This window comes from Thalassophryne amazonica, chromosome 21, assembly GCF_902500255.1.
Source record: "Thalassophryne amazonica chromosome 21, fThaAma1.1, whole genome shotgun sequence".
In the NCBI taxonomy this organism is placed as follows: domain Eukaryota; kingdom Metazoa; phylum Chordata; class Actinopteri; order Batrachoidiformes; family Batrachoididae; genus Thalassophryne; species Thalassophryne amazonica.
The window spans coordinates 6,084,811-6,111,222 of NC_047123.1; the positions used below are offsets into that span (position 1 = coordinate 6,084,811).

General features: G+C 40.9%; 1 protein-coding gene across 1 annotated transcript in view; it reads right to left on the reverse strand.

Moving 5' to 3' along the window:
- The window catches only part of LOC117502832 (ryanodine receptor 3-like), a 175,561-nt gene that overhangs the window by 44,120 nt on the left and 105,029 nt on the right, over positions 1-26,412 (reverse strand). Inside the window, 23 exon segments of the mRNA XM_034161947.1 lie at positions 330-442; positions 1,127-1,511; positions 4,661-4,773; positions 5,699-5,830; positions 8,058-8,117; positions 8,572-8,739; positions 10,405-10,497; positions 11,333-11,420; positions 12,480-12,625; positions 12,749-12,843; positions 13,237-13,435; positions 15,348-15,466; positions 15,589-15,719; positions 18,453-18,534; positions 18,614-18,852; positions 18,934-18,994; positions 19,081-19,130; positions 22,767-22,888; positions 22,993-23,060; positions 23,180-23,295; positions 24,821-24,944; positions 25,914-25,989; positions 26,073-26,135. Coding sequence (XP_034017838.1) covers positions 330-442; positions 1,127-1,511; positions 4,661-4,773; positions 5,699-5,830; positions 8,058-8,117; positions 8,572-8,739; positions 10,405-10,497; positions 11,333-11,420; positions 12,480-12,625; positions 12,749-12,843; positions 13,237-13,435; positions 15,348-15,466; positions 15,589-15,719; positions 18,453-18,534; positions 18,614-18,852; positions 18,934-18,994; positions 19,081-19,130; positions 22,767-22,888; positions 22,993-23,060; positions 23,180-23,295; positions 24,821-24,944; positions 25,914-25,989; positions 26,073-26,135 — 2,843 coding nt within the window.

A 26,412-nucleotide genomic window follows, 5' to 3' on the forward strand; every position in this document is an offset into this window, starting at 1 on the left:
CGTATGTACCCTTCCCGTTTGAATTCTATGCACTGCTTTAGAAGCGAGGCCCCAGAGCGGTTCTGTCACGTGTTGGATGCAGCAGCCTCTAACATTCTTGCCTTCTGATATTATAAAGCTCTTTTGGGGATAAAAGTCAGATTTTTGACTACCCTCCTCTGTCTGGTGGTGAACATGTGGGCAATTAATCCTTGATTGAAATTTTCTCCAAAAAACCTCCGCAGAATGTTTTCAAGGTCTCTACATCACTGTCAATCAGTCGACAGGAAACACGACAGGACTTAACGATGTTTAGAGGCACAAGGCTTCACTCCTCGCAGCCGTCTCACCTTCTCTCCGTCAGAGCGTTGTGGCTGAAGTGGAGGATGAGCTGGTGGAGAGGGTCTGGCTGGATCTCAGCCACCTCCTCTTCCTCCTCCTCCACAATCTTCATCGGCCGTTTCTGCAAAGGCCCACAGATGTGATCCGTTAGCTCTGCTCAAAGCCTCATCCGATCACAACAAATCACCCCACCGTCCCATCAAACTGTCAGCATTTCAATACTTTGGCAAATTCTACAAAAAATACTCACTGAACCCACTCACACATTAGAAACATTCAGCGAGCACAGGCATGCAGATGGGTCTGTCGTGTCCCGGTGCTCCACGGAAGGACAAGATGTTAGCATGAATAATGACTTGTGTTGGAACCAGTTTTCAAATCCATGCGTGTTACAACAAACAGAAGCAAGCAGCAAGCAATTTGGTGACATGGCTGAACATGAAGAATGATCCTGACAAAGAGGGACTAAAACATCGATGAGACTAAACTGACAGGTTACTCTTGACATGTTCACAGATGATCTGACAGTATCGTAAACCGTCAGTTAATGACTAAACACCGAGTTCCTTCATTACACAGTAACTAACCAGTAACAGTTTAGGATTTACATTCAGGGATCGAACATGAATTGTGATCTTCACATGACTACGCGAGCATGCCACTGACGTCACAGCCACAGAACGCATCGTCACCTTCACACCCACTACAGACTTACAGAGTACAGCGAAAAGACAACTGATGGGTTGGATCCAGATCTGACAGCCAAACAGCTAGCGACAGTCTCCTAGCGAGCGGCCCTCCTTACCACTGCGGTCACAAAGCCATAGCCTGCTTTTCTACAGCTGTGAGCGCCAGCGCCGGCCCTGCGTCTCCTGAGTTGGTCATGCAGCCTCTGACCCCTGATGGATCTCTGTTTGAAGGGTTTTGCACGCCTAGAGCGGGTGACCCTGGTTGCTTTGTGCGAGGTCCCCACCCGGGCGTGTTCCCAGGGCTCATTGGGCGCTGAGCTAAAGAAGCATTCGGCAGACAGGACTGGCAGAGAGGCGCCAACGCAGGGCGCGTGGGGCGAGGGCAAGATGAGCCCAGTACTTACTGCCAGATCCTGAACTAGCTTCTCCTCAAAGGAGTACTCCTCTGCCTCTATCCATAGTCTCTGATAGGCCGGGATGAAGAGGTTGATAGCGCGATGCCTAGGGAGGGGGAGGTGAGGAAAGGTAGGGAGGAATGGAGAGGAGTGGGGAGGGAGGTACAGTGGCATTAGGGTGGGTTCTGGTGAGTTTTTGGAGGAGACAGGAAGGAGAGATGTAGGGGGGAGGAAATGGTTACAGGAAGTGCAATTCAGGCAGGGTAGTGATTGGTCAATGTGGGACCCACGGACTGGTCTTCTGACTGGTCACTTTGGATCTCTGAATTAACTCCAGTTATTTCCATTAGAGCAACATGCACACTTTAGGAGGGAAATGCACTTTTGCAACAAGTGGATCCATTTGGTGAATGACATCTTCTACACGTACTTCAAGGAGTCATATTAAACATGTTTTCAGCAACCAAATCTACATCATTGAAGACTGAATATAATAACCTGTATGACCTCTTCACAGGCGTCCTGTGTAAAAATGGCGCCATTCTGGCATATTGAACTGCACAGAATTCCAACATATGGACCAATCTGGGTGATCCTGGAGTCCAAAAGTAGGTTTTTGCAAAGAAATAAGTCCTATAGAGGCCCTGAGACTTATCAGGATGGTCCTTATCCCTGTATATCACATCATCAAGCAGATGAGACTCTACAACTGGGATGCCAGTCCATCACAGGTGACTTTTCTGGCCAATGCCTGGACTGTGATGATGCAGATGAGGTGTGCTGTGTGACCAGGAATCAAATCCAGGTCTACATATTGGTGGGAACACTGAGGTAAAGCTGCTTGAGTTGAAGAATGACTTGTGCAGTTCCAAATTTGGATTCAACATGGTTAAGAAGGCATGAATTGATGCTAGTGTTGCGGTTTGCTCTGCATTATGTTGTATTTTTGACTCCTCCCACTCACTCATTCTTGGGACGCAATCTCTTGATTTCTGGCATGAGGTGGACACTGACCAGTCAGCTAAAAACCCAGGTTCTGGCTGGAGTGGTCAGGGTATCCTTTGGCCTTTTGACTACCGCATGCACAGTGACTCCTGCTGGCCTCTGTCACACTAGGACCATCAAGAGTGGGCAAGTCCGTGCATAATTATCAATTAAATAATTTCCCTAACATTCATGGTGGCCATCTTGGAAAATGCCTGACATTTTGAAAATTTGATTTTTCAAAAGATGGTCTAATTACGTCCGCCAAGGACGTAATAAAATCATTGCCACTTTGTAATTTATTTGTCTCTTAGCAGGATTACGTCAAAACTACTGCACAAATTTTAACAAAATTTCCACCACAGGAAGACCATGGAAGACTGCATTAAATTTTGTAGATGATCTGTATCCAGATTCTGGATCAAGATTTCACTTTATATAGGCTTTGAAAACGTAAAACACACAACAAAACCTACTACTTCACGGATTCTCACCAAATTTGCACCACAAATAGATATTAGGGCATGAAAGTCTCCAATGAATTTTGGAGGTGATCCGGATCCAGATTTACTTGGGGAGCTACGACCTCTACCTTTGCACCCCCGCCCCAGGACTAAACCAAAACAACTTTTTTAGGTTCCTTAGATGACCCCAAAACACAATCAGGATGTTCCCAAAAATAAAAACTGGCCTCAAGGCAGTTATCCAAGATGGAGTCCAAAAGAGGTTTTTTTTTTCACTTAAACACCAATGATTTCTGTCATTATTAAGTCTATTGCTTGTTCCTGCTATGTATTTTAATGATAAGGGTCTATTGGCGGCCATTTTGGACGCCATTTTGAATCTTAAACCCATGAATGAATTTAGTTTAGGCACAAATGAGTTTGCTGTGACCTGCAATGGTCTTCCCATTGAATCTCTGATATTGAAGTTGTTTATATGTTGTTTAAAGGTGTTTTAGTGAAAAAAAAACTATTTTGGTGGCCATCTTGGATAACTTGGCTTGAGTTTTTATTTTGTAACATCCTGATTGTGTTTTAGGGTCATCTAAGGAACCTAAAACAGTTGGATTGGATTAGTCCTGGTGGCTGCAAAGGTAGTGGTCGTAGCTCCCCTAGTAATTGGCGGACATCAGAAATCTCATCTTGTTTATTGCTTGTGCCACTATTTGAAAGATTTCCTTGAAATATTCGGTTACCTGCTACATTGAAATGTGCCTGTTGAAGTTTACACGCACGTTTAAAGTAAAAGTACCCTCACTGGCCAAACAATACCCAAGCAATCAATACTTAAGCAATCAAAATGCAACAATTTGTTAATAAATACACTTTTAAAATCTGGAAAAATGTTTGTTGAGATCATTTACTTCGCAGGTCTCATTGATATGTATTAGTTTCCTTTTCAACAATTTGTACGACAGTTGTCAAAGGTAAGTTGGGCACAAAATGGTTTGACTGCACATATTGTTTTAAAACTGATCGTGTTCTTTAAGACCGCATGTAAACGTACAGTCTACGCGTGTTACAATATGACTCCAGATGTGGCACACTGTTGCAAAATTGCATAACCCTGATCCCCAAAAAATCTCAAAATCATCATAAAAAAAGAAAATTAAATGCTAAAATATAAATTACGTTATCACATAATCAAACTTGTTGACTACTGAAAGTCACATTTATCTTGTTTTTCTTCATGTCTTTCTTCATTCCTTCGTCCTTTTCCTTCCTTCCTTTAGGGTACTTGTACACTTGGAGTTAAACCTGCAGCAGTGCATTTACACTTTCATTACTCGTTAGGCTAACTGACCAATCAGAATCAACAGTGCAGGAAAAAACAAAAAACAAAAACTGATTGATCCCCAGCCTGGTGGATGGAGCGAGGTTGAAGAGATGAAGCATTCGCCCTGTAGTTTCACTTTACCGTCAGCAGGGAGAACAGGCGGTCAAAGCTGGAGGCTTTGAACGCCCTTTCCAGCCAAACCTCCCGATAGCCATTCAGGAAGTAATTATTATTTTTGTATCTGAGGGAGGATGATGTCGTGTTATGCAAGAAAACAACACAGAGGAGAGAATGTCATTAGGGAGGTGATGAGGGGTTTATATGGGCACACAATCAAGATCAACGTCCCGCCACCAATACTTGCTAACTGTTACGGTTAGAGTGAGACAAAACAAACTTTTTCTCTGTGTGTGTGTATGTGTGTGTGTGTGTGTGTAAACAGGGCCTGTCAACGTTTAACTATTGAGGTTTTCGGCTGCAGACGGGGTTCACCTGGGTAGATTGTAGAGCGGCGCCATGCGGAAACACGCCACCACGGCACGCTTACGCTGTTTGGACAACAGCTTCTGCCACACCAGCTTCTTGTTCCTCAGCGGCTGCTCCACCTAACAGAGGACAAGGCACACGTCAAATTAAACCGCAGTAATATAATAATAATTACTTGTTGCTTTTGGCCAATCAGTCGCTACGTTTGCATCTGCAGTTGGTTCAAAATGCTGCTGCACGACTTTTGACAGGAACTTGAAAGCGAGATCATATATCACCTGTACTGGCCTCACTTCATTGGCTGCTTGTATATTTTAGGGTACATTTTAAAATTCTTATGTTAGTTTTTAAATCTTTTCACAGTATTGTCCTGCTTTACCTCTCTGAGCTTCATCTTTATGTACCGTGTCGGTCTCTCAGGTCAGTTGACCAGCTGCTTCTAGAAGTACTGAGATCCAGGAAGGAGCTCAGAGGGGACTTGGCCTTCTCTATTGTTGCTCCTAAATTATGGAACAGCTTGCCCTCGTCTGTTAGAGAGACCCCTTCACAGCCCATTTTTAAAGTTCGTTTAAAAACCTATTTTTTTTTTTCTCTTTGGTCTTTTGGCACCAGCGAGACTTAGTTTTTAAATTGTATTTTATATTCATTTATTTAAATGTATGTTTTAGTGTACAGCACTTTGTGTCAGCAGTGGTTGTGTTAAAGTGCTATGGTATGCTATTTGAAGTCCAATGATGAGGAATTTGACCCTCTGGAGTTTGTTTTGTGCGTCACTTTAAATTTTTTATATAAACATCAAACAGAGACAACCTGAGTAAACACGAAATGCAGGTTTTTGGGGTATTTTTTTGGACCTAGTTAAGTGTCAGAAAATGAATGACTGAATGAGTAGTAGACGGAAAAAGTCCTGTAATCTGTGGAATTAGTGGGTTTTAAAATGATATCATCAACCCAAAGATTAAACTCCACTTTGCTTCACGGTTTCTACCTAGTTGTAGTTTAATGTGTGTCTGTACATCTCAAATCTGGATTGTGGATTTTTACCTGCTCCAGGTGAAAGACTGCAGCCGAGATGCTCTGAACTCTGTCCACCGTGTGGTCCGGGTGCACCGGTTCAATCTTCACCACCACGTCCTTGTACAGGTTCATCTGCCACTGGACCGCAGGATCATCGGACTGCAAACAACATGTTTGTAGGTAACAGTTATGTTCACAGACTGAGTTATGTTTGCTGTTAAGGCTGTGACCTCATCACCTCACAAAAATCCTAAATCCATTTTGGATCCATGTTTGTCTTTTGTGTTCATCAAAATGCAGCTCTGTGTTAAATTACTTTGTTAGATTTTTAAACAGCACTAAGAGGCCTTTAAAGCTTTTTGACATTCCACACTTTCCAACACGCTAAAAATACGAGCTTTAGGGTGAAATCCCAGCAGTCTGGTTCATGGTGATGGATTACTTCTCCTCAGAATATTTCAAATTTCAGTGAGTCGATTTTAATGGAAAAGCAGAATGAAGCGAAACCAAGGTGACCCAAGAAAGACAAGAGGACGAGCTTTTAATGTCTGGCGTTGTATTTTTTTATTTATTTGTTAAGAAAATGGTTACGATGGTCCTTTGAGACCTCATGTGTGTGAATGAGAGGAATCACGGTGGAAAACGATGTGGCGGCAAAGACTCGAGACAGTGAAGGTGAAAGAGTTTAAATTCATGGAGTCAACGGTTCAAAGTAATGGAGAAGGTGGTGGAAAGTGGTGAAAAGAGGGATACAAGCAGGACGGACTGACAGGAGTCATAGAAGGGTACATCTGTTTTTTTTTTTTTTTTGTTTTTTTACTAGTTTTGGAGGTCCTGCAACTTAGAGTATATATTACATACCAAAAAAAAAAAACATGTTTGTTATCAGTAGTAATATTAATAATAACCATTTATATTGGAGTTTCCCAGGAATTAAAGCACTAATTAAATAAAAGAATGAATGCCAATAATAAAAGTACATAAAAATGCAAAACAAATCTCAAATTAAGGAGCTGATAATGCAAAACAAAAAAAAAAAAGTGCGACTTAAACTCCAGAAAATAGGACATGTGCACGAGTGAAAGGGAAAGTTTCCCACCCAGTGGTGAGCTGTCATGTGGCTGAGAGGCAGGTGGAGCTGGAGGTGGCAGACAGGTGAAGAGACGCTGTGACTTTTTTTTTGTTTTTTGGAGAATAACGAGGACAGGCAGGATTGGGAATGAGCCATCAGAGGAACAATGCAGGTAGGACGGTTTGGAGACAAAAGTGAGAGAGAACACATTAAGATGGTATATGAGGAGAAGGATGCTGAGGATGGAGCTGGAAGGCTGCCATGAGAACACTTCATGGATATCTGGATTTGTGTAAGACTCGTGTTGTTCTGCATTGATGGTGACTGACATGTGCAGCGTTTCACAGTGCTGCATAAGATGCACATTTTTAAGTAGTGGACACACTCATATTTCAGCCAATTACCATAACTGAAGCAATCACAATTATTGTTACAGGTATGCTGATTGGCCAATATCTAACTACTTTAACCTATTATAAATGTGCATGTTACACTGCAAAAACTGATATCTAAGAAATAAAGAAAAAAGACTTGCTGAAAGAAAATTTGACTTAATTTTTGTCTAAATAGAAAAATAATCTCGTCAGGCATTTTTTACACGAGAAAAAAATGTCTTATTTTGTGAAAATGTATTTCACTTTTTCTCGCTAATATCAAGCTGTATTTAACCCCGTAAAATGATCCAAGCAAATGAATAAGATTGTTTTCCTCATTTTAAGACAGAGACTAATCTTAAAATAAAAATTCTGTCTAGTTTTAAGGCACATTTTGATTATTCAGAGCTTAGACATTTTGCAAGTTTTGAGAATTCAAACCAAGCAAATTTTTTATTACCCCATTGGCAGATTTTTTTTTGCTTAATACAAGACAGTTTGGCTAGATTTCAGATTATCTTATTTTGAAAGGGACAGGTTTTGTGGTGTATCCACCACCTGTGATTGTGTGCCACATCAATCACCATAACTGCTACAGGACACCAATCTCACTTTGATGTCCTCAGATCTGTGTGGAATTCTCATGCCTGCGAAGAGGAGGTTTATGGATGTGGTGAAGGAACAACGATTCAAGGAAACCGGGTGAGACGGAGGCAGAGATCTACTATGGTGACCCCTAGTGGGAGCAGGCAGAACCACGGTTAGAAAGCTGCACAGAGGACGACTTTGGAATGAAGATGGTATTCTTTCTCTTGTGGAACATGCAGGTGGATTCTATGGCACATGTGGAGGAGATTCAAATGTAGATCAGGAGTTCCTCAATTTCTGCAGTACTCAGCAGTGGTAGTACATACAGTACATCACTCCACATCCAGCTTACCTTATCCTGGAGATGGAGATTCTGTCGTAGATGCTCCTTCACTTCTTCATCTGTGTCTTTCTACGAAGGGAAAAAACATTTGTGAAATATAATACTTGTAAGATGGATTACTGTGGACAGCAGAAATACTGCACCGCATCTCTGTGAATGGGTTTTCTTCACGAAAACTTCAAACACATACGAGGTCTGGTGACTTAGAGGATGAGGGCAGCAGATATAAAATGACACGACTGTCTGGCACAGTAAGTTACAGCAGCTAAAACAACGAGGTGACTGAGCCGGAGGGGAAGCAGATCTGGAGATCACTGCATGTGGGTGTGCAGACAAAAATAGAGCTATGAAGGTTTAGTGGAGCTCCTGTATTCTTATCTCTGTGTACTGAAGGTCCTCTCTCTTATAAAGTCAAAATATGAGCCACTTTTGTTCATGATGATGATCATCACCATCAAGAGCAACATCTGTAATAACTTCATTAGCACCAGCATTTCTTTGAGGTCCTATCTGAGAAGCTCACCAGACTGTAGCGTATTTTGGCCAGAGAGATGAGCTCCTGGTCTCCTGGAGTGCACATGTTAAGGCCAATGGGGAGCATCTTCTTCAAGGCGGCCACAATCAAAGAGGTCTGGATGGAGTAGTACTCCCCACGCCGCCGCTTGTGTTTCCTCTCCTGGTCCCCGCCCGACTGCAGAGACACCACTCGAGATTAGTCACTGATCAGAGCCGTTTGGAGGCCAAAAAAAATTTATGATCATTTAATTCTGCATGATCGTTCATCAAGTCATTCTATTGTGATTTCATGACCACCTGAAATAACAAAACTAGTCAACCTCTATACATTTAATTGACAAAAAGCAATGAAATTATACAATCTCCCCTGAAAATACTGAACAGAAATGATTTTCCATCATGTGTGTGTCTTATCACTGTGTGAAGATTCACTGAAAACCACAAAGAGGTTTAAAAAGACTCCTGGACAGATGGACAGGGTGGCTTTTCTACAAGCACCCTGTTTTTAACCTCTTAAACTCTAGAGTCCCCAAATTTGGGGACTTGCCCTGTTTTGGAACATTTGAACGCTCATAACTAACCAATGCTGACACCAACATACACTTATTATACATCAAAATGTCAAGCAAAGGCTCCTCTACAAAAGTATCCACTTCAATCACATATCAACTAACCACATCTGAAACGCCAAGCAAATAAAGACAGAAATCAGAATTCATTTTTTGGGAAAAAAAAAAACCTAATTTATTCCTACCAAGTATTATTTAGTTTCAATTTTTTTGCATCCACAACAATCCCCTAGGACCTGTCTTATAGCTGATCCACACTTTTGCATTTTTGACCTTGTACAAGCTGAGAAATAAATCATAATGTCTGGGTATGTGATTTTGTTGAAATAGGCTCTGGGGCTTAAGGGGTTAAACATTATAATTCATATAAAGCCACATCTTATTGAACAAAACAAAGTGACAAATCCCCTTTAGAGTGGAATTATTAAAACTGACATAGATCTGTGTATCTTTTTTCCCTCCATCCCTCAGAAACTTGTCCATCTTCTGCTGGCAGTGATGGTTTCCAGCCCTGAAGCTGTTCAAAAACTGACGAAATGCACACTAAACTACATAACTACAAAAATATTAATTATTTAATATATAACTGCACAGCAGATCAATAGTTTCCATTTCACCCTGTCTTCCGTATCTTCCTCTGTCACACCAACCACCTGCATGTCCTCCCTCAGCATATCCATCCTCAGCATCCTTCTCCCTATATATACCCCGGGTCCCTCTTCTTGTCTCTCTGACTTTGTCTCCAAACCGTCCCCCCTGAGCTGTCCCTCTGACATGTTCATTCCTAACATCCTCATCCTCATCACTGCTGAAGAGAATTGTAACATCTACAGCTCTGCCTCCTGTCTTTTTGTTAGTGCCACCGTCTCCAAGTCAAAACCATAGCTGGTCTCACTGCTGTCTTGTCGACTTTCTTCTTCACTCTTGCTGATATTCTTCTGTTACAATCTAAATCCACAAACACTCAATGCAAACCTTCTGGCCTTCTCCATACTCTTCCATCATCAACTATAATACTCACTCAAACATACACACGCTCACACAAGCACAAAACAACAACTTGTGTTTTCATTTGGTGTTCTGGAAAACAGCATATTTTCCCACATTACCTTATAATATTCAAGTGGCAAGAAAATAACTGAATTGATTCACAGTGGCTCTGTGACTGAAGGCATGTCTGTGCTGTGTAAAAGTGCATTTTATTTAGCTACAAGTATCATGAGCAGATATGATAAATTCAGAATTTTGGGTTTGTCACTCAGTGTCTGTACCTTTGACATCTTTGTCTTGCCCTCTCCAGTGAGGAAGCCCAGATTGTTGATCTCATTCTGAACCACAAAGTTTTGCTCCTCACGCTTAAAGTTCTGGAATCAAAAGAAATAAAGAAAAAGAATTTAATGAAAAGGAAAGAGCCCCCCCCCGCCCCCCAGCTTCAAAGCAACATCCTGAGATCAGAATGAAAAGTGTTGTCTGGATGGTGCAGATCAAGAGGGGGCGTCAGCTACGACACTTTAGTCATGTGGTGCATTTCTCTGTGTATGATCTAGCGCGCAGGTGCGTCAGCGTTGAGGACCCCAGCATCTGGAGAAGGTCGAGAACGTGCACACGTTCCACATGACTGTGGCAGATATATTGTTACTTTCAAAGGGTGAGGACGTTCAAAAACATCATGATCAAGGTGTAGAAATACGACTGCAAACCTGTTGAAAAGTACACCAAATTATACAAAATGACTCCTCTTGCTGCATCACTGACCTTCAGTTGAGCTACTGAGCTATTTCAAAATGGCCATTGCGATTTTTTTTTACGTGGCCCAGTTATATTTGTCATTTCAGAAAACATGATTAGACACAAACAACATTCAAATCAGATAACTGAATACTGCTGTGTTTGACCTTTGACATTTCCATGTTTGCAGTCACAGTGACGTAATGGAAGAACATTGGTGGGGCACAATATATTTTTGGATTCTATATAACAAGATGAGTTATTTGGCGTGCTTTAAAACATGACTAGAACATTTTGAATTTTGACCGCCAGGTGACCCCATTTTGAGCCCCAACAAAAATCCACATCCTTTAAGGAACCCAGAACTACTTTCAAACCTGCAAAAGTGTCAGAGAACATTAAAGTTGTTGGTCTACTACCACCGGAGGAGGTTTGGAGAGCAGCGTCAGGTCACTCATCACCAACACTTACATGTGACTTGCACCACAGGATGAAGATCTCAGCAACCATCTTGAATAGCTCAGTGGAGTACACATCCGGTTCCTTCAGCCACCTGGACCTGGAGTGGACAAAGACATCAGCTGGAGTCTTCTGCCAGAAATGTAAAGCGAGACATTTTAAATCACATCAAGGGAGAACAAGTGCACAGTCGGCACTAACACACGGCACCGTAAGAAAACGCTAACAAGCTTACCACTGACACGTGAAACTTTTCTACAGAAAGTTCAAGAACCTTAAAGTACAGTTCAGTGATTCTGACCTTTGACATTTTCACCTCCAAATCAACAGGCTTCTTGGGGTCACCATGACTAACACATATATCAAGTTTGGTGACAATCAGGCACTTAAGTCAGTTCTTAAAGGCTGTGAGGCTCATCGGGATGAGAGTCCATGGCTCCCCCTGGGCGGGATTCCAGTCCCAGTCAAGGCTGGTACCCATTTTACAGCTGGCTGGACTGAGATAATCCAGATTAAGTGTCCAAGGAGACAGACAAGTAGCACAAATCAAGCAATCAGAGAAAAGGATATTTGACTCACAAGAACTTTACAATGTACTCTGCAATGAATTTGACCCCAACACAAATAAACTCCTTTGTATTAAAATATCTAACACATATACCAATTTGGTGACAAATGGGCAAATAAAACAGAAGTTATTGTACTCACAAGGTTTTTGCAAAGTGCACGCTAGTGACCTTGACCTTTGACCAACAGGCTTCATGGGATCACTGTGCATATACCAAGTTTTGTGCCAATCAGTCCAGTACAACTGAAGTAATCTTGTTAACAAGTGAAATGTTGCAGAACTAAATGATCGACTAACTGGGTGACTGACTCCTCGCACATAGTGACATCGAGCCCACTGGCAGCACCGCAGCAAAAATCAGAAGAATGAAAAATATGTACAAATTTAAAAAATGCCTGAGGAGAAGTGAACAATCTACTACTATAAGCAACAGGTTGGTTGTTGTTGTGTCCCAAGGTTCTTGAAACAGAGCAATATCTCCACCTGGTGGGCATTTACCATAATGCAGGTTCAATAGATTTCGCCAAGGGCTCTTCTCATCATGAAGAATGTTAACTGGAAAAATGTTGTGGTTCTGAATGCTCCTTGTACCTGTTGTTATCAACGTAGCGGATGAGCATGGGGTAGAAGGCGTACAGGTCCCTGCAGAGCACCGCAAATTCATCCAGGATGAGCAGCTCTGCTTCCTGGTTATCACCTTTACTGTCGGCCTTCAGCAGCTCCTCTTCGGCCACAACCTACATTTGCAACAAAGCAGTTACATTTTGGGATCAAGAATAAACCTGTTTTCATTTCCAGTGTACGGACACAATATTCCGAGCTCCTAATAATCAACATTTCTAATTCCTCTCTCCGCTCACCTTCACAGTCTTCTTCCTCAGTTTGGCCAGTGTAGGTAAGAAGTGGCTTCTCAGCAGGTCTGCGCCAGCTTTGCAGATGATTGGCTGAGAGTAAACTAAAGACAAAAAGCACTGATGCCTTCAGGAATACACCAAATGTCTAAAAACCGGCCCTTTACGTTTTGCTTTCCGTGTTGCTGAAAATCTTTTTTGCCCATAGTTGCAGAATTGTTTCCGTGTGTCATTAGAAGCTGCACGATATTCAAATGTGGCAAAAAGGCTCAAACTTCAGAGTCCCACAGTAGCAAATTACATTATCCCCCCCACTGAGGAACAGCCCTGAAAATTCAAATTAAATGTTACTGCATTAATTTTGTTTTCCCACTTGGTTTCCATAATTAGGAGATTTTTTAAAATTCAGCTGGAATAAAAAATGCTTCTCGTTCAGCTGTGCTCTCTGCTGAAACAAACAAATGAATCGAATGGAGAATTTTTTTTATTTTTTTTACCTGCAATCCTTTTCATCCAGGATGCGTCATCAATGCCCAGGTTGTTGTTGAGGATCTTCAGGATGTTTCCCAGGATGATGCTGAGGTGCTCGGAGGTCACCATGGTGCAGCACGATGTGTCTGGGGGGGAGTTCTCTGGACCTTTCTCCCACCAGTAGGACAGATAGTTACACAGCATGGGAAGAATCACCTCAATGACCTGAGGAGACACACCAGCAGTGAGGTGACTGGATGACTCCATATATGAGGAGACCAACTGAAGCATCATGGGTTTTTTTTTTTTTTTTAAATCATTGATTAGACATTTTCTAAAATGCTTTTGTTTATACGTACCATATTTTCCAGTGTATAAACTGCAGATTTTTTTCTAGCTTGGGAAATCGTGAGACTTTAATGTGATTATATACTGAAAAATTGCATTAGATAATAATGCTGCTGCTACTACTACCAATAATAATGACTATTTATACAGGTCTATCCCAAATTAAAAAGCTGAAGAACAACATTTAGTTAAAACACCATCAATACACTAGGGACATGATCCCAGCTAACAAGTACTCAATTGCGAGGGAATTCTAAACTGTTGCATGTTGGGTTGTAAACGTTTTGCCGTTGATTTAATAAGATTAACAAGCAGAGGATGGCAATAAGCCATGCACTTGCAGGTGCGAGGTGCGTGGTACAAGCCCGGATTCTGACTCTGGTGCGAATAAATTCACATGAATGAAGAGCACATGCCATAGAACAAGAATCATGTAAATTTGTGTACATTTATTTGTAGTTGTTGTCGTCCACAGGGTGTTGCAACAGCAGTTTCTGCTGTCGTTGCACGTGTAAGCTGAAAAGAAAAACACCTGATAGAAATGTAACAATGATGAACAGGGTGAAATAGAAAGATGTGATAAAGATCACATTTATTTTGTTTTTTAATGGTGGTGATGTTTTGGGTTAAAGTAGATTACTTAATATGATACGTTTTTTCAGGGTGCCTTCCCAGGGCTCTTCACTGGGTAGGGATACCTCCTTCTGGAGAAAATGTGGGATGGATCGGGCCAATCATTACCATATATCCTGGGGATGCCCCAAGATTTCATCCTTCTGGCAACAGGTTGGGGGCAGTGTGGGAAAAAATAATCTCTTTCAAATTACCACACAATTTTGAAACGCTGTATCTTGGGAAAAGACCAGTTGAACTGGTAGAACAATGGAAGAAATACATATATACTATTGGCAGCGGCAAAGAGAAGTATTACAAGGAAGTGGTTAAGTGATACTGCCCCCACCCTGGAGGAGTGGATGAATACTGTCCATGATATTTATGTTATGGAAAAATTGTCCTTTTCTTTTAAGCTTGAATTTGATAAATTTTCCAAATACTGGAAAGCCTTTATAGAATTTATTACCCCATTTAGATCCGACTTTAACTGAAGGCAATTGCTGAAACCACTGCATTGTATCTGTTATTGTTCCCGTTTTTGTAATTTTAATTTCTATTTTTGTTTTTTTTTTGCTTTGTATGTTTAAAATGTAAAACTGTTAAGTACGTACAGTGAATTGATCTATTTGGGAAAAAAGGGCTAATAGTTATTTTAATTGTATTATTGATATGTCAATGTATGATAAATTCTGCCCTCAATTAAAATTTAATGGAAAAAAAAAGTAGATTATTTAAAGAAAATGAAGAAATTCATACCCCAAACAGCTCACGGGAAACTACTCTGAATCAGATTTACATGTGTTTGCAGTCATGCCACATAGTTAACACTCTGACTTTATAAGTGTAAAATACCCCATCACAGTCTCCTGAAATTACTTTCTGGCTCGATGAAAAACATTGCATGTGCTAAATTAACCTACTCACATGTTCTCCTCCCAGTATTTTGTGTACTAGGGTGAACACCTCAAACTGACTACTCAGTAAGGTAAACATATTACATGGAAAATGTGTTTTATTCTGTTGATTTGAAAGAAGTATTCTTCAGTGTGCACCATCAGTAGATCAGCATGTTTTTACACAAGTAAACCAGACCTTAGTGTCTAATCTTGAAGACCAAAAACCCCACAAATGCAGCTGCTTGCTCACATCTAGATATCCCATCAGCCCCTCAGACCTGTGGCATCTCGTTGTAGCGTGCACCAGATTCGGACACGTCACTGACGTCTTTCAGCAGTCTGTCCAAACGAGGCATCTCTGGGCACATCTCCTCCACGGTGTCAGGCATACTCAGGACTAGAAAAGGAAGAACGTCCGTTTTTGCATCACACATTAAGACTTAAGTGGATTTCTGACAACTATAAATTGTAACGCAGCAACATCAGAAGAAGACAGTAATGATGGTGTTCAATACTCACTGGCTCGCTCCCGGGGGCTCTTGGTGTTGAAGACAGAGAGCGGGTTGTGAGCATTTAGGTGAGGTTCCAGGAATGCCACAGGCATGGCTCCCACCAGGGTGGCCAGGGTTTCCCCCAGCACCGGCAGGTGCCTGAATGTCAACATGCAAAGACAAAAAGGACACATGCAGTACATGTCGGCGTAGAAATGGAAAGAAAGTGGTAAACTGTGTGAATTCGTCACCACATTCTCAGGCTGTGCTGCATTTTAAGACCATTTTTTCCCCCACATTGTCCTGGTGACATCCAACTAAAAATGATTTACCTGCCAACAGCAGAGGCTCAATGTTTCTTCTGAGAAATCTGTTCCCATCTTATGGTATGTGGAATTATGGTACATCAACGATATGAAGCAATGCACAATTGAGAATGATTTGTATGTGAGAAATTAGAACGGAAGATAATTTAATCTTAACAAAATGGCAGAGGAGCAGAACTGAACCAAAGAAAGAGAGAAAACACAAGCACCAAACTACCTAACCTACCCAACCGAACAAAAACACCAGGTCTAAAAACATTTACGATGCTTCAGAGATTACAGAGAAGACTGGAAGTCCTCTGCTGCTGGAACACAGCAAGAACATTGACAGAACATCCGCCAGGGAAAGGTTTTACTGTTCGGGTATTACTCAAACTTGACATGTTGCTCAAGGCTTTTCCTTAATTGTGTTGAGGTAAGAAATAATTGATCCCACAACTGCAGCCATCGGGAGGACTAATGGCTCTGTGCCCTCAGTGTTACTGTCAGATTCCTTCAGACCAACAACTTTTTCTACAATTACTACAATTGTAATTGTTGTAATTATTGTAATAATTAATAAATGATGTTTATTTATAATTGTGTAGTTATATCATGATGCAATTATTCTGTAATTTATTATATGTACAGTTATGGAATAATTCTTCCAATTAATAATTATTAGTAGTCAGTAATTGTATTCAATATGCAATTTTAATTATTTAATTATTTACTGTAATACAATTAACTATTTGGGTCTGAGTTGCAAATAATTGTATAATGACTGAATGAATGAATTTGTAATTACGCAATAATTACTTTAATATTACAGTAGTGCGCCAAATTGCACAAGAAACCCAATCACACATGTAAACATCTTTACAATAGTTGTTGTGATTCCTGAGCAATTCTGCTCAACATCATGAGAATTATTACAAAAATGAGAGAAACCCCAAGCTTCAGGTTCGAGTTAGTATGTACAACCCCTGGCAAAAATTATGGAATCACCGGCCTCGGAGGATGTTCATTCAGTTGTTTAATTTTGTAGAAAAAAAGCAGATCACAGACATGACACAAAACTAAAGTCATTTCAAATGGCAACTTTCTGGCTTTAAGAAACACTATAAGAAATCAGGAAAAAAAAAATTGTGGCAGTCAGTAACGGTTACTTTTTTAGACCAAGCAGAGGGAAAAAAATATGGAATCACTCAATTCTGAGGAAAAAATTATGGAATCATGAAAAACAAAAGAACGCTCCAACACATCACTAGTATTTTGTTGCACCACCTCTGGCTTTTATAACAGCTTGCAGTCTCTGAGGCATGGACTTAATGAGTGACAAACAGTACTCTTCATCAATCTGGCTCCGACTTTCTCTGATTGCTGTTGCCAGATCAGCTTTGCAGGTTGGAGTCTTGTCATGGACCATTTTCTTCAACTTCCACCAAAGATTTTCAATTGGATTAAGATCCGGACTATTTGCAGGCCATGACATTGACCCTATGTGTCTTTTTGCAAGGAATGTTTTCACAGTTTTTGCTCTATGGCAAGATGCATTATCATCTTGAAAAATGATTTCATCATCCCCAAACATCCTTTCAATTGATGGGATAGAAAAGTGTCCAAAATATCAACGTAAACTTGTGCATTTATTGATGATGTAATGACAGCCATCTCCCCAGTGCCTTTACCTGACATGCAGCCCCATATCATCAATGACTGTGGAAATTTACATGTTCTCTTCAGGCAGTCATCTTTATAAGTCAGTCCACTTGGTGCAACAGCTCTCCAAGGTGTGATCACTCCTTTTTAGATGCAGACTAATGAGCAGATCTGATTTGATGCAGGTGTTAGTTTTGGGGATGAAAATTTACAGGGTGATTCCATAATTTATTCCTCAGAATTGAGTGATTCCATATTTTTTTCCCTCTGCTTGGTCTAAAAAAGTAACCGTTACTGACTGCCACAATTTTTTTCCTGATTTCTTATAGTGTTTCTTAAAGCCATAGTTTTGTGTCATGTCTGTGATCTGCTTTTTTTCTGCAAAATTAAGCAACTGAATGAACATCCTCTGAGGCCGGTGATTCCATAATTTTTGCCAAGGGTTGTATTTTGATCAAAGTTTAATTTCAGAGTTTTGAGCAACAGTACATTCAAACACAATGACAAAAACCACTGTTTTCCCACAAAAAATGGCAGCACCCCTGAGCAGTATTTACAGAGTCTTTTTCCAAACAGTTGATTCTATAACTAATATTATATGGTTACTGCATTCATCTGTAATCTTTTGCATTATTCATTCTAATCAACAGGTACGTATGCTGGTTATTACAACATGGGGGTCTCTGGACTCTCTCTGTCCGGTCAGGTTCCTCATGTAGTAATTCACAGGTTTGTTATATTTTTTGGAGATTTGGAAAACTTCTACATATTTAGAAAAGCTTATGAAATGAGGCATCCAAAAAACAATGCTTTCATTTTATTTATTTTTTTCCCAAAGGCTGTAAGGTTAACTTTGTCACGAGGAATTCCACCACAGGCTCCAAGACCTGAAACCTTCTGGACCACAAGGTCTGCATGCTCTCACCTCTCCACAAAGACGTTCTTTCCTGTTCCCAGCGAGTAGAAACACGTCAGGATTCTGTAGCACGACAGCTGCACATCATCCACTGAAACACAAACGCATCCCTTCACAGTCCTCGGAACACTTTCAAACAAAGTACGTCGGTTCTGGAGGTACAAACTCACAGAGCAGATCCACTCCAAACTCATGGGTTCTGATGTGCTCGAACAGGGCTGTGAGGATGGGCAGCAGCGCCACCGTCACGTAGTTCATGCTTTGACTGACGCTCTTCATCTGGGCACGGGACAGCATGAACTTCCCCAGTTTCAGCATCTCCACCAGCTTCTCCAGGTCCTCCGCTGCGTTCTCAAAGAAGGTCCGTAATCCAGCTTTGACCAGCTCTGAGCCAGATTTCATCACAGTCCTGGAGGACGGAGAAAAGAAAAAAATCTTGAAGGACGCTGTGTGCTCCGTTATGGCCGCGACGGGATGGAAATGAACTGACCTGGTGTCGAGCGAGTGGGTGAGGATGTGCAGACAGCTCACCATCATGGCCGAGTCACTTCCTGCGAGGAGAACATTCGACTGAGACTTCACAGAAAGACCTTCACAGCTGGCACGTGCACGTGCATGCACACAGGTGCAAGCTTACCAAAGAGAGAAATCCTGTGTCTGACAAGAGCTGCCAGCTTACAGAACAGACTGGAACAGAAAGATGGCAAGAAAAGAGTTGAAACCGAAAGCTAGAGAAGGAACAAAAGGCCAATCAAGAAAATAAGAAAATGCTCAAAGAAAAAGAAAAATATGAAATAATTTACTCAAACATGCAAAACATGAGATTGGTACCACTTTACCTCACACGTCACATTTCCATCCCCAAACCTTATTACGCACCCTGTGATCGACATCACTTCAATAAATGGAAAGCCAAAGCCCTCAACAGTACCACAAGAGGGCGCCATTTAAATTGAAAATCATATTGCCACAGTTTTACACAAAACCTTCCTTTCAGTGCTGCATGCATCCAGAAAACTAAATAAATAAACCTCAAATCAGGTACAGTGTGACTGAATTCACCACATTTTGACGACTACAAGGCTGACACATCTGCACTTCAAGGTCACTGTGATAAAACCTCCTCAGAAGATCAACACTTAAGCGTCGCTCCCTGGTCTTCCCCCCTCCCCTCAGCTTCTCCAGCTCTGATGTTGACTGTGACAGTGGACTGCTCAGGGCTGAGCCCCTCCCCCTCCAGGATTGTCGGACAAGGCCGTTGACGGCGCCAAATAGGCTGCCTCCGGAGTGTTCTGATAAACTGGTCCTTTCAAATCTCAGTCGTCGTCCTGCGTCCTTGTTTTGTCTGTGTGATTATTGTTTTTCTGTGCTGATGGGGATTTTTTTCCTCATTGCTGCTGTGTAACGCAGCGGCTATGAGGTTTTTCTTTTCCTCCTTTTCCCTCGTGTTTTCCTTTTCAATATATGTTTATGTACCGAGCCGGCCTATGTGTGTTGTGTCGTTTGTTATGGGTCGGTCTTGGTTTGCTCAGCCCTGCTGTTGACCAAGGTAGGGATGTACATCTGGAGCTGGTCCCCGGGCGCCTAATGGCGACTTCTGCTCCTACTGGCAATTAGGATGGGTTAAATGCAGTAGACACATTTCATTGTGCAGGGAACATGTTCTTCTGTGCATATGACAATAAAATCCCTTTGAATCCTTGAATCCTTGAACTCTGCAGGGATTGTTCTGCACTACTGGGCCTGTTTACTTTCTCAAACTTTTGGCCTATCACAACTTCATATCCATGAGCGCCAATTAAACACAAAAGTCCAATTATCTCAACGTGCAGCTGACAGACTTTCCATCACACACACCTTCATGTGGTGTGTTACCACTGTGCGACGTTTCACTGAAATCCATCAAAGGCTTTAGGAGGAATTGCACTTAAGAGACATGGTGGAAAAAAAAATGCAGTCTTTGGTAATAACAGTCAAATCTAGTGGTGATATACCCGTTTCATTTGTACTGACATAAAAATTTAAGTGAAGTTGAAATATTCTGTGTACATCCAAATTTTGTATATCTGTGTTTGGCAGATTTGTGTTGGTTTATATTTTGTATCTTTTGTTGGATATCATATATGGATAGAGATTTTATTGTACAGAGATTATATTATTGAGTGCTCGAGTACACTGGTTACACTTTTGAGGTAAGTTTTTGTTTTTAACAGAAAAATAATCTATTCCACTTTGCTGGGGACTGACAGATTCTTAATCTAATCTCTCCAGTTTGTTGTTGTTGGAATGAAACGATACGTCTTAGTCAGGTGGAACAAATGAGATAATATACTTTCTAATAAACGAGGGGGTTCTCTCCTCTTGGTAGATATGTGGATGAGAAATACTGATATTATTAAATGTTTCTGAGTGTGGGATGTGTGACATTTCAGTTAATCACAGTGCAAGGAAGCCATAAATAATGCAAGTTTAATGTGTGGCTTTGAGGATGGAGCCTCTAGAGCAGGACTGTGACCAGAGTCACAATCCTGTGTTTGATTCTCCGCTACACAGGAAAATCAATAAAGTGCTCTCAGGCGAGATTCTAAATCTTCAGGTTGCTCCCAGTGTGTGGTACAGGGCAGAATGCCGACATTGTGTGAGTGTGTGTGTATATAAATTAGTGAATGTGAGGCATCACTGTTAAGCATGCTGAGCGTCTGCATCGGATGAAAAAATACGGCAGAAATGCAATTACCATTTATTTATAGGAATCTTGCGAGAAATGCTCAGTGTCATTATAAAACTAATGAGTACTGCACTTTCTTCGTCACCCCTAAAAAAAAACCCCCACAGTGAATTACAATGGGGGGGAGACTGTAAACATATTATCAACATCGCAACGTAAAAGACCAAAAGTTTTTTGTTTTTTTTTGCTTGCTGTTTAAGAAATTTTGTTTATTTAGACACTTATTTAGTTGCTTTTAAAGCCAGTTAACTTTATAAGTCAGACAATTAGTTAAACAGATTAGCTGCGTTCAGGCAAGTTCAGTAACTTTTAGCATAAACAAACATGTCTTGATGAACCAACACGTGAATTTAATATTAAAGCCTAGACCATGAAGGGAACTCTGGAAAAACGCAACAGGAAAGCACGAGGAATCAGAAAATGACGAAGTCGCGAAGATAAAATTCAGTTTAATAATTTTTTTAAGATCTTATCGTATGACTTAATGCCATGAAATGTCACCTTAAAATAAATGCTCAGTATCAAACGCACATCATCTCAGTGATGAGGTAAAGTGGCAGCAGACTGATGCTCTGGAAATGCTTCTGCACTGCAGACACTGAGGTGCAGGTGAGAACAGAGAAGTGGTTTCTAAACACAGGCCATGAAGATCTGCAGCTTTTCAATGAAACTACAAACGGCACAATTTGACTGAGGAACTCACTCCCACTGTCCAGAACAACAATAATCAAGTAAAATCAGCTGGTGGATATGGATTCCTTCTGCTGCATTAAAAAGGTGCACTGTCTTGCACCTTTAGGATACATGGTCAAAACCCAGTGGAAGTGAAGGCAAGACGAAGACAGGAAATTCCACTTCAGCAGGAAACCTGATGCAGTCTGCAAGAACGCTGACGTTCACAGCTAAGCAACAACAAAAAACAAGAAGATAAATCTAAACAATATGTCAGTGAAACAGACATCGCCCAAACCCAACGCACATGTGTGATGAACCCGCTTATGTAAGGTGCGTCAGAGTGCTGCAGTCTTAAATATCATAAAGTCACTGCTGTAGATATTAGACCTGATTATAGGTAGACAAAACCACCATCTCTTTTGTGTGATGGATGATAGAAATAGGTCAACTCTACGTTTGACCACGCCTCATTTTTATACAAATCTGCCCATGACTGTGCTTGTGTTCAGAGCAGAAGGTTTCCAGTTCAACGCCTCCCCTGCAGGAATCAGGAATGGCATTCGTGGTAAAATGTGTTTCAAATCAACATGTAGATCTGCCTTTGACCTGCCGTGGTGACCCAGAGTGAAACAACAGAAAGGATGGACTTACTTTTACGCCCGTAATCGCACCGTCTGGAGGAAACTAGCAATGACACTTGGGTTAGACCATGCGCCGTTTTGCACATGGCATAACATAGCGCCCCCTAAGGGTCATTATTACTGCTACAGGTGCACGAACACACTCATGTTGTGCCACGTTAAGTTATTTAAAATCATGTTGAGTACTAAAAAAGAAAATACCAATTCTGGAATAATCACAGGTAGCACGAGTTCACCTGCTACTGTAATCAATAACTGGGATTACTGGTTGCAGAGTACCTGGTGACCATCTCCTTCTCTTTGTTGGAGGCACAGCCACAGCTGCTCAGATTCTTGCTGGGCGTGGACAGGAAGTAGAGACAGTGGTTCTTAAAGGTCTGATCCAGCAAAGGAAGCAACACCTGGAGAAAAGAAATGCAGCACAGAAACAAGTGTTTTTATTTGAAGTCTACTTGTCTCGAATAGACTGGCTCAGTTTCTGAAAGGGTTAAACCGGCAGACAGACCTTGGCAAAGAACTTGATCTCCTGGTCGTGAGGTGATTTGTCCGTCTTCCCACTGGTGGCCATTGCCTCTGGATTAGTAAGAGACAAAGTGAAACAACAGGAACTATGTGCTGAGTGAATATGTAAAAGTCAATGACATGTCTGAGTTTTCTATGTGTGCACGTGTGTTTAAAATGACAAAACGTACCAAGATGAGCAATAAACTCCTGAGCAGAGTCGATGTACTTCAGCATCCTCTTGAGGAAAATGTAGGAAAACCGTTTCTCCATGGATGAGGAGTCTTGCTCGATGTCCTGCAGACCTCTGCAAGATGGTGCAATGATAAATGTCTCTTTGCAAAATTTTATCTTTGAGAATCAAGAAAATATGCTTTAACCTAATTTGCATTTAAGTGGAATCCAGAGTAAGGGCAGAGTTCATCTGATTAAACTCTGATGCAATTACAGTGGAGTCATATTGTGCAAAGTCAAGTTCCTCTCTGCTGTTGACAGTTAAATATTCTAAAGGTTTCCAAAGTTCCTAAACTTTATCTCCTCTGGGTCCTGTGATGTTTCCATATCTATACTTCTGCAGGCCAGTAAAAAGAAAAGAAATATTATAATTGACAATTGGCATATCTTAATGGTACATTTTCCATAAATGACAAAAGTTATTATTTAACAAATATGGAAACAAAAAATAATAAAGAGGTGGTAAAATTATAAAATGTTTAGGCCTTTCTAGTAGAATTATTAATTGCACATTGCACAAAGTGCTAAATTATCATGTGTAACTGCTCAGCAATTACTACAGTGAGAAGGGAACTCCTTTTAATCAATGCATCGCCTCGTGGTATGTGGAGAATTTTTTGGCTCCTATTTGTTGTACTATTTTCCTGAAACTGTGTATAATGGGACCTGACTGCCAACATGAGTTGCAGTAGAACTGCATGCAATTCAGACGGATTGGGATCTTTAAGGTGTACAAAATAGAATTAAAGCTGTACGGCGTCTGGGCTTTTTAAGTTTTAAGTCATAAAAAGAATTCCTTTGGCACCACTGTAATTTTATTCCTTCACCTTTAAATAAGGGATTCATAATATTGTATTACCAATATGATCAAAATTCGCACTGCTTGGAAACGACTTAGAATTTTGACCCCTGAAGGGGAGAAATTAAAGTACTTAGGATCATCACAGAGCTCGTGGGGACTTCCCCCTTATCTGCGTGAGGGATGCTGGGAGGCACACGGCACAAATCAGAGTGAAGAAAAGTTATTACAAAAATAAACCAACATTATAACACTTGGATTTGGTAGAAAATAAATTGTGTCAGTTTTGTGAACTTTTAAAAGCCCATACAGCTTTAACTAGTAAATCTGTAAATATCAACAAATACAAACAATGCAGGCTAAAACTGAACGAGGACAACAATCTAAAACATACTGAAAACATACTTTACAACACCCAGTGATGAGTACCCACACAGTATTTCAATGTATGATGATTCACTATAAGACTGCATTGCAGACATAGTTTATTACTACTATTCTATAATGCAGCAGAATTTCTTCCAAATAATATTTTATGTGAATTACCTCAACAATCAACAAACAAGGGGCAGAAATTAGGCTGCACGTCAAAAAGTAGTGGGTTAAGTCAACTAATCGATCTGTAGATGTGGTGCTTAATTCAGGGAAGATGACAATTAAAAAAATATATTCTGTGGATTATACAGTCAGAATTAGGTTTATGAAATATTTAACACCTTGACGCTGTGTTTTGGGGTCCTGAAACATAGAATGTGTAATTGTGAGGTGAGAGTTGGTGTTTGTATGAGAGGATGTTAACCTTGTGATGGTGTATCCGCTGATCTGCAGGAACTTGAAGAGCTCCTGGGCCTTCTCTCTGTCTCGGTACTTCTCTTTAGCTGTCAGGGTGTCATAGGGAACCAGCAGTGGGTGGGTCCCTCCTCCTGGTTGGTCAAACCAAATTTAAATACATTTCAAGTACATTTAACAAAGAAGCAAGACAAACATTCCTCTAACAACAAAAACAGAATTTATAAATGTAATACAGATCATTTCGCCATACATTTGAGTTGAAATTAGGGGTGTGTCAGATAATAAAACCCACGGTTTGTATTACATCGGTTTTTAAGTTATGGATCTGACCATTTTTGGATAAGAAAAAGAGTCAGTGGTCATATCAAGAAGATGCTAGGAAAAAGCTGGGAATATTTGTAATTTTCTGGATCTCTGGACTTCCAGCTGGCTCGGCTGAACCCGTGCAATGAGCATGTTGCTTGGTTCACTAAGATCAAGACTGTGCAAATGCTGATGTTTTGGAGAGTTTCTTTCTCTGTTTGGACCCAGAAGTGCACTGAGCCTGCAGGATGCTGTCCTAGCAGGGCACTAGGATGGTTTTAACATCATGTGAAGGCGCAGCTGCATTCGGTCCACTCACTGCATCAAAAGTAGCGCAGTTATCACTGTAACAACAAGTCATCATGACAAGAAATCACACCATTATGTTAACTCTGCAATTAAGTTGCGGTTTCCATGCATGCTGAAACACGGGGGGGGGGGGGGGGGGGGGGGGGGGGGGGGGGGTGTCCATACAGATCACAAATCAGCTACACCACTAGCACAAATGCAACTGTATGCAGACGATACTGTAATCTATATTACCATTAAAGGGGAGAGAACACTGCTGAATGGAAAAATTAAACACAGTCAATGTAAATGCAAAAAATAAAATAAAATAAAATGCCAAGAATGTAACAAAAAGTTATTAATAAGATGAATAAATGATAAATAAATGAAATGTGTACAGCTGCAGCACAGAGTAGATGTTTAAATGTGCCCACCTATAATAGACTGAAAGGACACCTACTGTATGAAGAGAAGTGCAATAATTTATTTTGAAGTGTGGATTTTCATACCTTTGCTAATCAGTTCTGTTTTCTTCTTCTTGGCCCAAATGTTGTGGTAATTTTCTGCAACCACCTCCACCATGCCCTGCAGAAACAAACGCATTCCTCATCTGAGTGACACCTTTCCCAATGACAAACATAATACACAGCTGTGTGACACAAACTGACCTGTAGCTCTCTAGATAAAGTGACATTGTGCAGGTCCACTGGAGCAGGACCGAATCCATCAACCTGCAAAGAAACAACACAAGTGCAAAAACAGAACTCAAGCCTTCAAAGGGCTCGCAGTAATAACACACAACGCTTTGATTTAAATCGCTCCATTATTTGGAAATGGGTTCAGCACACAGCAGTGCTTCAGGAATGCTGCTTTACGCCTTTCCAGAGGTTTAACATTCTAATCCAGGACAGGTCCAACCTTCTCACCAGTTCATGAAAATCAGTTTCAGTTTTTAAATTTCTTAGTTTTGCCTCCTTTTGCAGATTAGCCCAAAACTGAACGGTTTAC